At 36.1% G+C, this 14,077-nt stretch overlaps 1 protein-coding gene across 1 annotated transcript in view; it reads left to right on the forward strand.

Annotated features, from left to right (window-relative positions):
• Positions 1-2,979: 2,979 nt before the first annotated feature.
• The window catches only part of LOC136419211 (calpain-9-like), a 66,159-nt gene continuing 55,061 nt past the window's right edge, over positions 2,980-14,077 (forward strand). Inside the window, exons 1-2 of the mRNA XM_066405416.1 lie at positions 2,980-3,218; positions 7,594-7,868. Of these exons, the coding sequence (XP_066261513.1) occupies positions 7,664-7,868 (205 nt within the window). The 5' untranslated portion in view covers positions 2,980-3,218; positions 7,594-7,663. The remainder of the gene's footprint in view (positions 3,219-7,593; positions 7,869-14,077) is intronic.

Consider the following 14,077-nt stretch of genomic DNA (forward strand, 5'->3'; position numbering starts at 1 on the left):
CTGTGTATTTTATAAAAATTGAATAAACCTTTATTTTCTGATTTCAAAAATATCTGACATGTTGACATTTGGTTTAGCCGTTTTTGCGGCGACATTCGCATTTAAAAATCGGGATTATACTGTTTTTTCAAATCGCAGTTGCCATGAATAAACAAATGGTCCGAACGTCATTAGTCCTAATTATTTTTTATTTGGCTGTTACAATTTCTTCGTCCAATTCATAAAATAAAAAAATAAAAAGTGGATCTAACAGGGACTGGCACGTGGAAATGCATGCGCTGATATTCCACTTGTGCTTGAGCAACATTATTGTTGTTTTTGTAATGCAGGCGAATTATTTCTAACGTTTCTTCTTCTTTATAACCCATTTTACGGATGGAATGAAGAAAATGTGACAGCCAAATAAAAAATAATTACGTTCAGGCTATTTGTTTATTCATGGCAACTGCGATTGGGAAAAACAATATAATCCCGATTTTTGAACGCGGGTATCGCGAAAACTGCTAAATCAAATATCACGATGTTATATATTTTTTAGACTAGAAAATAAAGGTCTAGTCAATTTTTATAAAATATGCAGTATGTTCATTTATAAATTTAGTGGCTTTGTGTTGTTTTTGATCATGAAATTACGTTTATTTTATAATAACTCTTCAAATAAAATTAGGAAGAAATAAAAATGATATAGCAGAATTTCATTTTTTTCTAGATATCTCCGAAAGCATTCGGAACTTTTCCGGACACGAAGTGGCATTTCCTTGAGCACTAAATTATGCAACTTTGCCCCAATTTAAGCGACTTCCTATCTCTTACAGTGCCCGAGATCCCAATGGTACATCTTTCGTTTGAACCATCCTGTACAGGGTGATCCAAATTCGCATTCTAAACAAGCTCTTTGGTATTCATATTTGTTTTTATCCCTTCATCGCTGCCAATTTGAATATGGTTATTTCCCGGTTGGATGACGTATGTCTCTTTACACTCGTTCCTCAGGTCTGAAATATAATATCAGGAAGACGTAATAAATGAACACCCAAAACATAAATCAAAGACTTCGACAGTATGTGTATTTTGAGTCGGTTGATTTCACATGCGGAGCGTTGGAGTGTGACAACCATTGTCTGTCCTGTTTGTTATTTGCAACTTGAAGATGGGACGAAGATGACGACGGCGTGACTCCAACTTCTGTGTTTTTTCGTTTTTTTTTACCGATGATATGGCCTCTCCTAGAACCACGAACACCTACATGATGCAGTTGCCATGCATTTAATGCTGTCCAGTTCTCTCTAACAGTAACGCCGAGATTTCTCGAATTTGCCATAACTAGATCGCAATTTAATCTGCAGGCGCTGCCCATTGTTTCCGTTTTTCTTTCATTAAAATTTGAGATGTGACGCTCTGAATGTTGCACCCCAGGCCGGACCATAAAATTAATTAATCTTCGTCAAGTTCATTATGTGCAATTTTTTTCATCGATATTTCAGTTAGTTTCCTCTAAGAACAGTACTCTGAACTAACCGGAACAGTTATGATTATCCATTAGATATTCATAGGAAAGGTGTTTATGTAATTACTAGCAGTACACTTCGATGAACTTGAGCTGTTTCAGTTGCTGCATTATTACGCTTCTGCCGTGGTCTAACGAATAATAGACTTAACGCATTTTTGACGTCTTTATACATGAAAATATCGTTTCTTCCTTGTAAGACGGCGTAAAAACGTAACTGCTCATCCCGACAATAATAACGGATGGCTTATCCGCAATCAATCAATTGCAATTAAGAAACACCAGTATCCTATGAATAACGCTATAAACTGAAAAAAATCGCACATTTTAATCAGAATATGCTTCTCTCATAACGGACTTCCGATAAGGAGCGGTGATTTTGCTGCAATTAGACGAAGTCTTCTTTCGCACAGGTGATACAGCAGGTGTCTGAAGATTGAAGAGCCAACCGGACCATCTCTAATATGGCTGCGTTGCCAGGTGCGGGAAGATATTTCACGTGCTTCATCATTGCTGAATCTTATTTAATGAAATCCGCCGAATAGATGGGGCAAATTTTAAGAAAAAATTAATTTTTTTATACGAAATCGCAGCGAGAACTTTCAAATTTCAAATTTTTTCCCAAAGTTTAGGAAACTTATTTGATACATAACACATGCTATACGCTAAAGTTGACCGATCTACAGCGAGTAAGCGGTCTTCAGAACGCACCAGGAGCGGCGCTTAACACCCTCCTAAGAGTGCCCGACTTTCTAATCTGGATTAGGGGGGAGGCTATGGTTCCCATGGGAGAATTCAGGCACATGGTGGAACAAAATAAAATATTTTTTTTTAGTGAACTTATAAAATCTTGTGACATTACATGATGACAGTAATGGAGAATTAAATTTGCAAATAATGTAGTCAACTTAAGCAGCGCTGGGTAAGATCATGTTCCACGGTTGGTTCGGAGTAACGAAGTAGGTAAATCTAACTTATTAAAAATCGAACGATATCACGGAATTGTTTCGCCCCCGTATAATCAATGGATAGACAGTGGCCGAGTTTGACAGATGAGTGAGGTGGGAAATTTAACAAATGTCAAATTTTAGTAGCTCTCTCAGCTTAATTTCTAGCTTCACAATGTCAAACAATGTTGAATTTAGCACGTCCTCATTAAAATTGGACATTTGTTATATTTCTAACTTCATTCATAAGTCAAAATCGACCGCCATCTCTATCCATTATTTATACGGGGGCGAAACAATTAATTCCGTGCCATCACCCGAATGTTCTATGAGTTGGAAATGGAAAAAAAATGAAGATCAGCACTAACTTGACAGCAAAGCGCTGAGTCCCCTTCGTACTTGAGGCGGTTGGGCCTCCCTGCTCCTTCTCCCATCGCTTGGTCCCATCTTTTGGTCCTAACTAGAAGAATTTCCTACCCATCTAACAACACCGCACTCCTATTCTATCCTAGGCCAACCGAGACGTTTCGTTTCGGTCGCACACACATTCTACTTCTACATTTCCCCATCGTATCCTCCACGGTCAAGACATCGTCGGCTTTCAGCTGTTTACGAATCGCGCGATCAGCTGGGAAACGCCACCGTCGCGATAAAAAAAAAATCGGACTTTTTTACTCCGTGGCGCCATTGTTGACAAACAGTTGATTAACGATTTTGATTGTGTTTTGTTGTTTTTTTTTGGGATTTTTTTTGTGGTTTAATCGGTGAGTTTTTGAGACTCAACTTTAAAAAAAAGTTTTTTTTTTCTTCTTAATATAATATTGATTAACGTAACAATAAATATAAAAGAAATAAAAAAAATTCTATTCGCAGTTTAATTATGTAGCGATACACATGTAACATTGTCCACAGGGATTGCTCTACTGAATAAATATGATCGGAAACTGCTTTTTTTAGAACCGTGCTGAAATTGATACTTTACTCCTTAAAGCACGCATTTCAATTTAGTTTCTCGTTAAAAATTTTGCGGCTTTGACTCCGCGTTACTCTATGGCAGTCTTGTGTGGGAAAGTGTCGCTTTTCGCACTTGTTAGGAAAATAATCATTGTGACACAGTATGCATTAAATGCGTTTTTACTTTATTTTTCGTGGTGAATGTTAATTATACAAATTAGTTCCAGGGACAAATTGCATAATATTCTGTTCAGGATTACCAATTATACTTCATCTTCGCATGCCTTTATATGCACTTTATAATTACACTCCCAATAATTAAATGTTTAATTTGTACACTTAATATAGACATGCAAAAAAATTCAAAGATTTTTCCTACTCATCATCAGTTTTATTTTTCGATTATTAACCCTAAGAGACGTTTGAATATCTTCTTATTACACGGCATGTTTTTCTATTATGTTCCGCATCGAGATGTTATCAGTTGTTTGCTCCTCATTGTTGGGATTCCTTCATTGTGAACATTTGGTACACAGAGTGCGGCTCAATGATTGCCTTTGTATTCTTGGGTCATAGGCATATATTACGTATATGTACGTAGTATATACTCTTACGTGCGTAATTAATCATCACAAAAAGAGATACAGTGCGCCTCAAAAATATGGAACAATAGCTATTTATGTAACTAGTTAGGAAATAAATACGAGGATTGTTCATTTTTCCTTTTATTTCGTCTGGGAATAACGCTTCCCACACGGGTAGGAACTGCACACTATTCTCAGTTAGAGTCTCAGTTAAGGCTACCTGAGAATGGTATTTGCCCTTTATTAAGGGTTCAAATGATTGCTTTAAGATTTTCGACCGAACTCTTAGTAAAGGGCGAATGTTATTCTCTGTTAATATTAATCAAAAATAGTGCGTAATTCCACCTCTGTTTGGGTATGAGATCTTATTTCCAAATAAAATAAGAAAAAACATCAGTGAAGAGAAGTCTAGCTGTATGTAACGACTGAGATTCTAAATAATTTTAAAATACTGGATGTCTGGAAATAATGTCAAAATATTTTGGACTGTGACGTTCCTGACTAAAATCTGCAATTATTAACACAAAAAAATTTTTCCCATTCCAACTTATTAAAGTATACAGAATTTCATAACTTTAATGCAAACCGATTCGAAAATATTGCAAAAAAACCATCTTCGGAGTTCTCCCTTTAAAGGGTTCTAGCTTCTTTATAAAGCAATTTTTGGAGTGTGTTTATAAGAACTTTTGTTATTATTTTAAACTCTAGAATCATTTTCCAAAATATTTCAACGTTATTTTCGGACACCCTGGATACAGTGCGCACTAAACATTTTTTTCATTTTTGCTCCGCATTATACAGTGTGTCCAAAATTAGTTCTATATGTATAGGAATTTCATGAATCTAAAGTCATCACACAGAACTCGGAAAAAAATGGAAATAGAATTATTATTGATACGTCATCGCGTTTTACATAAAAATGTAAAAAAGAGCCCTGATAAGGTATTATGGTTAAAATAATTTTCGGCTTGGTCTAGAAACTACACAGCAAACTTAGGCATGCTGTTTTTCACTTTTTTACATTTTGCTAAAAACGGTAAAACATAAAGCAATTTATTGGGTTACTACAGGTTATTACAGGTCCTTGATGGGTTTTATAAGAAAACCAGTGAATGAGCCGGTAATACTTATCTTTAATTCGAATAGTGATTATTCAATTGTTAATCGTTGAAAAGCTTAAGGCACATTCAAATCCCAACTATAATTTTGTAAAGCAAAACCATGAACTCTATTCGATAAAACTGAAATGTATACAGTCTGCTTGATTAAATTCTGTTGATTTGCGGTTCCATGGGTTGATACAATTTTGTGATGCCTTGATGTTTATCCCAATAAAATTTTGAAACCAGGTAGAGAGTCTCTCAAAAAATTCCTTAAAACTTTCTCCATTTAATCAACTCTGTACCTATTGTGGTAAGCGAGATCTCCGTATATGTAGAGCCAATTTGGAACATACTGTATTTAAAAGAGCTAAGCGCAAGCAACCAGCGTTTATAATTTTTTCTTTTTTTTTTTAGTTTTAGATGGTTTTAGATGTTCATGCTGATTAGAACAAAAACTGCGCTTTAACCTTAGAATCACTGAATATCTAGGTAATTTGATTTTAGCAGGTCGTACTTATGGTTATTGACCTAATTCCTTCGACACTAGACGAAATTAACACAGCAATCATATTAAACTGTATCAGGAGGTAGTTAGTACCAGAGAAAGCACTAGACGTCAATTTCCAGTAATTGCCCCTTTAATGTGCCATTATTCGCCTGCTTGATTGGGATAAATGCCGTTTTTGTCACTTTCTACTGCAATAATTATCGTCGCTATATGGTACCAGTCGTTCTTTAGAATAAGTAAAGAAGCATTGAAGTTGTCTTCGATAAATTTACAAAGTGTAGAACAAATGCCTCTGTTTAACGCTTGATTAATCGATTTGTGAGAATCAATTCGATTTGGTTTTACAGTAGGTTGTTTTAAGCATTGAGCGACGGAAAAAATCAATTCATTGCTGCTAATGGAAAAAAATTATTAACATGGCGTTCTCGGTGGAGAATGACGGCATTTCTCACCTCTATTGAGCTCTTCGCTTTAGAGCAGTCCATACTTCCCAAAAGCATCTATTAAACAAACAGCACTAATGATGGTTAAAACCAGAAGGCTCATTGCTGAAAGTTTAAAACCAAAAAATGGCGGAGAGATGTGGGAATTTAATGTAATTCAATTATAAGAAAAAAGGTTTTGTAATGTACCTTATGTATTTTGATTTTTTTAAATATTTTTTAATTTCTTTTTGATTTTTTTTCCTCAATAAAACGTATTTTTTAGTTTAAAGCCCGCGTTTCATATGTATGCTATGGGCAGTTTTTCAATTATTTAGAACTCAAATATTCGTTTTTTTGCGTGCAAAAGTAGTCGCAACTGTTGAAGTAGCTTTTTGTTGACGTCTAAATTTGGATTTTTTTCTAATTTGACATGCTCTGCATCTCTTACGGTTTCCGAGATTCCACCATCAAGAACTCGAAAGTTACATTTTCCCCTTTTAGTTTTTTATGATAACATCAAAATCGAATCAATATCATTGTTGGAGTATAAGAGTACACCGACATTTTTGCTCTGCTGCCTTCCTGTTCATAAGTCTATGTCTTCTAACTGTATAGGTACCCATTTTCTTTCATCCATATACTTATTAATAATCTCATTATGGTTACTTACCTAATAACGTGTGTTGTATTTTAATTCCATTGCTTCAATGGCAATTAAGCATGATGTACTAGGTATGTGAGCGAAGAAATTGTCCGGAAGAAGGAAGATTTTTCTTAATGTCTGTCACGGTGTAGACTGTGCTGGTCGTTGACTTAATTTTTCTGTGAGTTATGTTAAACAATGCGAAATCATTGGATTTTCAGTGCGAATTGACATATTTTTTTCTTCGTTTTCTTCGGAGGTAAATAACTGTTACAGCACATGTGCATTAATGGTCATTTACACAGGACAGGACGGAAAGAGATGCTTTGACTACAGTTGGCCAAAGTGGACCCAATTTATTTGTCTGATTACGATAGTACGACGAAGATTACGACGTAGTCGCTTCTTCCCGTTCTTTAAGATGAAGCCTGCTTTCGCCGATCTTTACGATTAAAGGATATACCCCTGCGTCACGCTAGTCGTGGACACCCTACTCAACAATGGGACCACTGTGTCTAGGCTGCTTCATTGCAACCACTTTCCGTTTTCCACACCAATGGCGAAACATGATTCTCAGCGGACCTCTCATAAATTGAAGTCTCATGCACCTAATTTCTTCATATTGAATGAAAACAGTTAAAGTTTTGAGTTATGGCTAAGATTCAACACGAATGTGACTGTTAGCAATACATTTGCGTAACTCAAATATGTCTGCGCTTTTAAGTGCTTTTCGCACTTTGCTTGGTAGTGGACCCTCATGAACGTAAAAGTGATATGTTCCACGTAACGTCATTGACAGTAATGTCTATTTGACAGTGTTGACATTTTCTATGTTACCAGTGGTTTGCTTTCATTAAAATGACTATTACGCTTCCATCGTTATGCCCGTGAGGATTTATCATGATATTTACATATATTTTAGGTGATAGTGCCCAAGTTCAACATGTGAACCAACTCTAACTCCCGCACCACTCGTAAAAGGGAGACTCATCATGCCGCAAACGTCAATATTTCGTGGCTTGAACGGCCATGCGCCTCCCAACGGACAACCAACTTTTAACGGTAACGGACACTTCGTTAACGGACAAACAGCAGCTAACGGGCATGTCCACCATAACGGACACGCCCACCATAATGGACACACTCCGCTTTATCAACAGAACGGACACGCCAATAATAAATGCAACGGGTATTCCGGTAAGTCTGGTTTTATTTCTAGCTATTATTAACTTAGCATAATGCGTGCAAAATTGGCGCAAGAAATTGTGGTTGCTTGTATAAAGTGGGAGACGTAGTTGTGCCACTCTGCCTGGAAGAAGTTACCTGCGACAAGTCCTTCTAGATCGCGATTTTTTGTGAATTTTTTAATAGAGAATTTCAGGCATTTACCTTCAGAAGCGTTGGATATGCGCGGCTTATCGAAAGTGAGTCTGTTGGCCTGTTTGTAGATCTGGATTACGTATTTGTGAAGACCGTTGCTTTTCGGAGGCCCGGTTCCCACGTACACTGTCAAGACTTCATCTGCAGAAATAAGATCATTATTGCATAATTTCTAATAACAAATATTTTTAAAATTCTTTTGAAAATGTCGTTGCCTGGAGCGTTTCCAGCTATTCTCTGAATTCCGGGTTCGTCCTGCTGAGACTGTCTGGGTCTATCACACATAATGTATAGAAGGCAGCAGTGTTTGCTTTCATTTAACTGTTGGCGGATCCTTGACTAAAATTTGGAGACTGTTTGGAGGAGAATCTTGTGAGGACAAGTATAAATCAAAATTAACATATTCAAACTATGAAGTAAAAGAACTCTAAGGGAAAATGACCAAAATGTGTTTGTGTGATTACTAAAATTGTGTGGGTACCAAGTTCGTTTTCGCCCCACTGTGGAAACTGACCTCTTCCACCTTGCACTTTGTCTATTATTTTTGGGACCACTTTTTCCTTTTCCATATTTTCCTCAGGATTTTCCTCGAAATTTAAGTCGAAACACGCGAGAAATATGTAGAAAATCAACAGCTTATTGGACATTGCCATCGTCGTAGACCGCACAAAATTGCATAACGTGGGATTCTTCTTACCTTTCTTACACCTATCGAGGTTTGCGTGATTATCGATTTCGAGTTGCTGAGGATTTATCGACGTGTACAGGTAGCTGAGCCGTGAATAATTTATTTAAATGTGGATGGAAACGGTGAATGATGTTGATAAAGTTTAAAATATGAGTTAATAGTGGATAGTTTTGTTGAACTTGAAAGCTTAATGACATGATTCTGATTTTTTCTGTGCGCACCATCTCGCCTATCAGAAGCTCTTGGGGTTTCTTCTTGGTGGTCGTTGGAAGTTTTTCTTCCCGGTATTTTTTTTTTAAGTTAAGCCAGGTTTTCACCGCTCCAAGGGAGCGACATATAGACATTTTGCTTAAATTAATATACTGCGTGACAAAGAAAGGTAAACACCCATTAAAGATAATTTTATTTTGATAATTTTTTTTGTACGTGTTCAGTACCACATACTTATTCAATGATTACATTTTCGGCAAGATCAGAGGAAGAACTTCATTTTTTTTCAATAGTGTGTTGCGCATCCACGGTTCCTTATACACTCATTGATACGCCTGGGCTCGGATCTAATAAGATTGTCAATGTCTTCTTGAGGTATCTCATTCCAGGCAATCTGAACTTCATGAGTAAGGGCTGCTAAAGTCTGTGGAGGGTGCTGTAAATTCAACAGTCTGCGGCCAATCATGTCCCAGACATGTTCAATAGGAGACAGATCCGGCGATCGAGGTGGCCAGGGTAAACGGTTGATTTGATGTTGATCCATGAACGTTATTGTTTGCCTAGCAACATGAGGTCTAGCATTGTCTTGCTGGAAAATAGCGTTCGGGATAGTTCGAAAATATGGAATCACATATGGCTCCAACACTTCTTGGATATAGCGTTGGGCAGTCATGTTGCCTCTAATGAAAACTAGGGGTGACCTGCTACCATATGCGATAGCACCCCATATCATAACGCCTACAGTACGGTGGACATGACGCTCTCTGTCAAATTGTGGATCTCGCCTTTCACCCCGTCGCCTTCTCACCCTTGCCCGACCGTCGTTCATCCCCAGACAGAAGCGGGATTCATCACTAAAGATCACCTGAGTCCATTCTTGGTCCCACTGAATCCTCTCTCTACACCATTGTAAGCGATTAGATCGATGTTCGCGAGTGAGAGGCAGCACCCAATGCGGACGATAGGACAAAAGGCCAAAACTTCGTATTCGGAGATATACTGTAGGCATACCAACCCTATTCCCATGTTTTTCAAACCACTGATTTGCAATAGCTCGACTGCTGTTAAATCGATCTCTAAGAGCCAAAAGTCGCAATCGACGATCTTCGCGCTCTGTGGATCCTCTGAGTCGCCCAGTGCCTCTGGCTCTGTGCCCACGGCCTTCCTGAGTCCACGCCTGGTAACACCGCACTATGGTTCCTAAGGATCTGTTAGTTCTTCTAGACACTTCTCTGACCGACAGACCTGCTTCGCGCAACCCAACAATCCGCCCCCTCTCAAAGTCACTAAGCTGACGGATCTGTTCAATTCTACGCACTCTAGGCATAATGAGTAAAAATTACGACCGATTGCAACACACTTCACAAAAGTTGCGATGGAAATGTGAACAAAAATGTTTAAACAAAATTTTATTTTTTTAAGGAACGACCCATGGAAACTAAACAAAAATTAACAGATAAACTTGAAATTTTGATCATTTCTTTCTTTTTTTAAGATAAGTCAACATGCAAAAAATTATCAAAATAAAATGGTTTTTAATGGGTGTTTACCTTTCTTTGTCACGTAGTATACGTTTCAATAACACATTCTTGCTCCTATTTTTTTAATTATTTTAACGTTCAAATTTAGATATAACGTTAAATTGCCCATGAAAATAAATTTTAAGTTGAAAGGAACTCGTTTCATCGCGGAAATAACGCTCTTTAGATCGCGGTCTACTGAAGATGTTGCTTGCATAATATAGATATTGATACTTTTCAAGTCACCGGTAGATTTATCTCAGCAACAGGTTAGCGGGATAATTAGCCTCTAAAGCGACATAAAGTCGTAATTACGATAATTTGTAGCTATTATCTATCTTTGTACCTGTAGGTATGGGAAAGAACGCGAAAACGTCAGCGATTAATAATAAAAATGGGCGATTCAATCTACCTGCCACTGGATGATAATAAATTTCTAATTCGAGCCCTCGCTACCGTCAAGCAATTAGGAGGAATGCCTCGTGTTGTTTCAGATGGAAGCATCGGCAATTTTTTATGTGTAATGTGCGTAATTGGGGCCAATTATGCCTATTGTTCTTTTTAGATGTATTATACATTAGTTTGTCCATTTTGACGGCAAATGATGACTTTGCAGTTATGATAAAACCTTTAAGGGGGCTTAAGATCGCTTATACCCAGCTGTACACCTTCATCTTAAACCCCACCCGTAGTTAAAATGGAGATTTTGACAGATAAACGATGGAATATACAGGGTGCATCGGTGGAACATCGCCGGTGCATCGAAATGGAACCGACACAAAGCCGGAGCGCGTGGGGGACCTCAAATTATGACGATTTGTTGAATATTTTTTCCTGCGGCTAATGGTTGGGGAGATGTTGATCTCCTGAAGTTGACTTGTGAATAAAAATAAATAAATGAATAAATAAATAATCGCGCTGATGTAATGTCATATTTAGGATATCTGTCACTTGCATGACTTTGGTAAATTACGAATGACTTACTAGTCAAGAACGATGCGCTTTAGGTAAAGTAAGACCCCTTGACTGGTTAATTCCTTTAAATCCCTTTAAATTTGGTTGGGTTCTGTTCCTGCGATTTTATCAAAAATGATAATTGTTAATAAATAAAATTCGAAAAATTTTGAAGGAGAATAAAAGTTTCGGAATTAAATTTGGTATTAAACGGTATTGTCCGTGTGTTAGTTACCTTACGGATAAAAAAAAATCTGAACTCTTTTAGACCTTACCTTACCCCTAACCCAATTCTTATTGAGCATGTATCGATTTCACATTTCTACTAGTTAAAAATGCTGATAAAAATAAAACATGATGCAAATTTGGTTGCGTTATGATAACGCATTACTAAAATCTGCAGTTTTTTAGAAAATTTCAAGCTACCTTCGGAAATTAATATTCCTCAACTATTAACTTTGGAAAAAAATTTACCATATTTTGAGGTCCCCTACACGCACCTGCTCTGCGACGGTTTCGTTAGGACTCACCCTGTATATTTCATCCGACATTTATAACCGTCCCTTGGTAAAAAACATACTCTTGATCACGCAAGAATAAAACTTTCAAATTAAATGAGCATATTAGTACATATATACAGTATTTTTCGCGAATCAGTGCAGTTACGTCATAATTTAAAAATGGCTGTTTTTGTCACAATGTTGCCAGGTCAGTTTAGATTTGTTCATATCGCCTTTAAATAAGCACGTTACACTTCTGACTTTTTCTATATTTAAATTTTTACAATGTGAAACTAGATATATATTTTTGATACCTAGATAGACAATTATTACTATCTTCCAGTTTGCGAGAGAAACAAGAAAGCACACAAAACTCACTAACTTCTGCACTTCGGAATCAACAACAGGGTAAATTTTATATGACAATTGACAACGTTGCAAATTGTTGCCAACCTTACGCCTCTAAATATAACTACGAAGCGTATCAATTATAATTAACCAATTTACAGAGATTTTTGTAAAAAACTAAATTAATGTGGTAACACTTTTCACCGTTTATGACACAGCTGTACTGGTTCGTGAAAAATACTGTATATTAATTAATAATATCTATATACAGGGTGGTCACTTTTACGACGCATTCTATGGGGATTTTCGAAACGGTTAAAGATACAAGGTTGGTTAAATGGAGAAAAAGTTTCGTATTTTTATGCTCTGCAAAAAGCTGAAAGCAAAATTGAAATATCTTATGTAATTACTAAGATATCAAAGAAATACCAAAAAAGTCGATTTTCTTTTTTTGTCTATAACTTATTTATTTTTCATACAATCATTTTGAAACTTGGGTGTTCTATATTTTCCGTCAGTGTCTTCAATATGGAAAGGCCAAAAATATCCTAGGCCTACTAGTTTACGTGAAAATAATACTAACTTTCGATTTTCTTATGGACGCCATATTGGATTTTCGCATTTTTGAAAAACACGAAAGATTTCCGTTTCGGCGAGGTGCAACACAAGGGTCTTCTGAACTATTTTACAATAAAAATTAAAATATTTAAATATTTAATGAAAAATTCAAGTAGCACTGAATTTGTCAAGGTCATAATTGGTTACCAAGTTACTGACTGTCTTTGACACATAAGTCAAGTAGTCAATAATACAACTTTTAAATAAGTAATAAAAAAAATTATCAAATGTATTTTCGAAAATCAATAACACAAACTTTAACATTAACTAACATTAATTAACAAAGAAATTAATACGAGGAGAGAAAATTATATAAAATGTTCAAAATGACCGCCACTATGAGTAATACATAATGCCGTTCGCTCATACTACATATTTGAAGTAGCTCTTCTGATAACAGCTGGGTCAATGGTCCGAAAGAAATTTGTAATTGGGTTTCTAAGATAAGATAAGCGTTTTTTGAATGTCTTATGTACACATTATACATGTCTATTTTCTCATCTTTGGAGAAATATCATCCCATTTTGATAAAAATTAAAATTTACTTAATTTACAGAAGAACAAAACTCACTTTTTTACTAAATTTCTTTTTAAATAAAATTATGTTGACATAGCAACCAATAATATTGGCTACTTGACTTATGTGTCAAAGACAGTCAGTAACTTGGTAACCAATTATGACCTTGACAAATTCAGTGCTACTTGAATTTTTCATTAAATATTTAAATATTTTAATTTTTATTGTAAAATAGTTCAGAAGACCCTTGTGTTGCACCTCGCCGAAACGGAAATCTTTCGTGTTTTTCAAAAATGCGAAAATCCAATATGGCGTCCATAAGAAAATCGAAAGTTAGTATTATTTTCACGTAAACTAGTAGGCCTAGGATATTTTTGGCCTTTCCATATTGAAGACACTGACGGAAAATATAGAACACCCAAGTTTCAAAATGATTGTATGAAAAATAAATAAGTTATAGACAAAAAAAGAAAATCGACTTTTTTGGTATTTCTTTGATATCTTAGTAATTACATAAGATATTTCAATTTTGCTTTCAGCTTTTTGCAGAGCATAAAAATACGAAACTTTTTCTCCATTTAACCAACCTTGTATCTTTAACCGTTTCGAAAATCCCCATAGAATGCGTCGTAAAAGTGACCACCCTGTATATACAGGGTGTCCCAGATAAG

This window comes from Euwallacea similis, chromosome 1 (assembly GCF_039881205.1).
Source record: "Euwallacea similis isolate ESF13 chromosome 1, ESF131.1, whole genome shotgun sequence".
In the NCBI taxonomy this organism is placed as follows: domain Eukaryota; kingdom Metazoa; phylum Arthropoda; class Insecta; order Coleoptera; family Curculionidae; genus Euwallacea; species Euwallacea similis.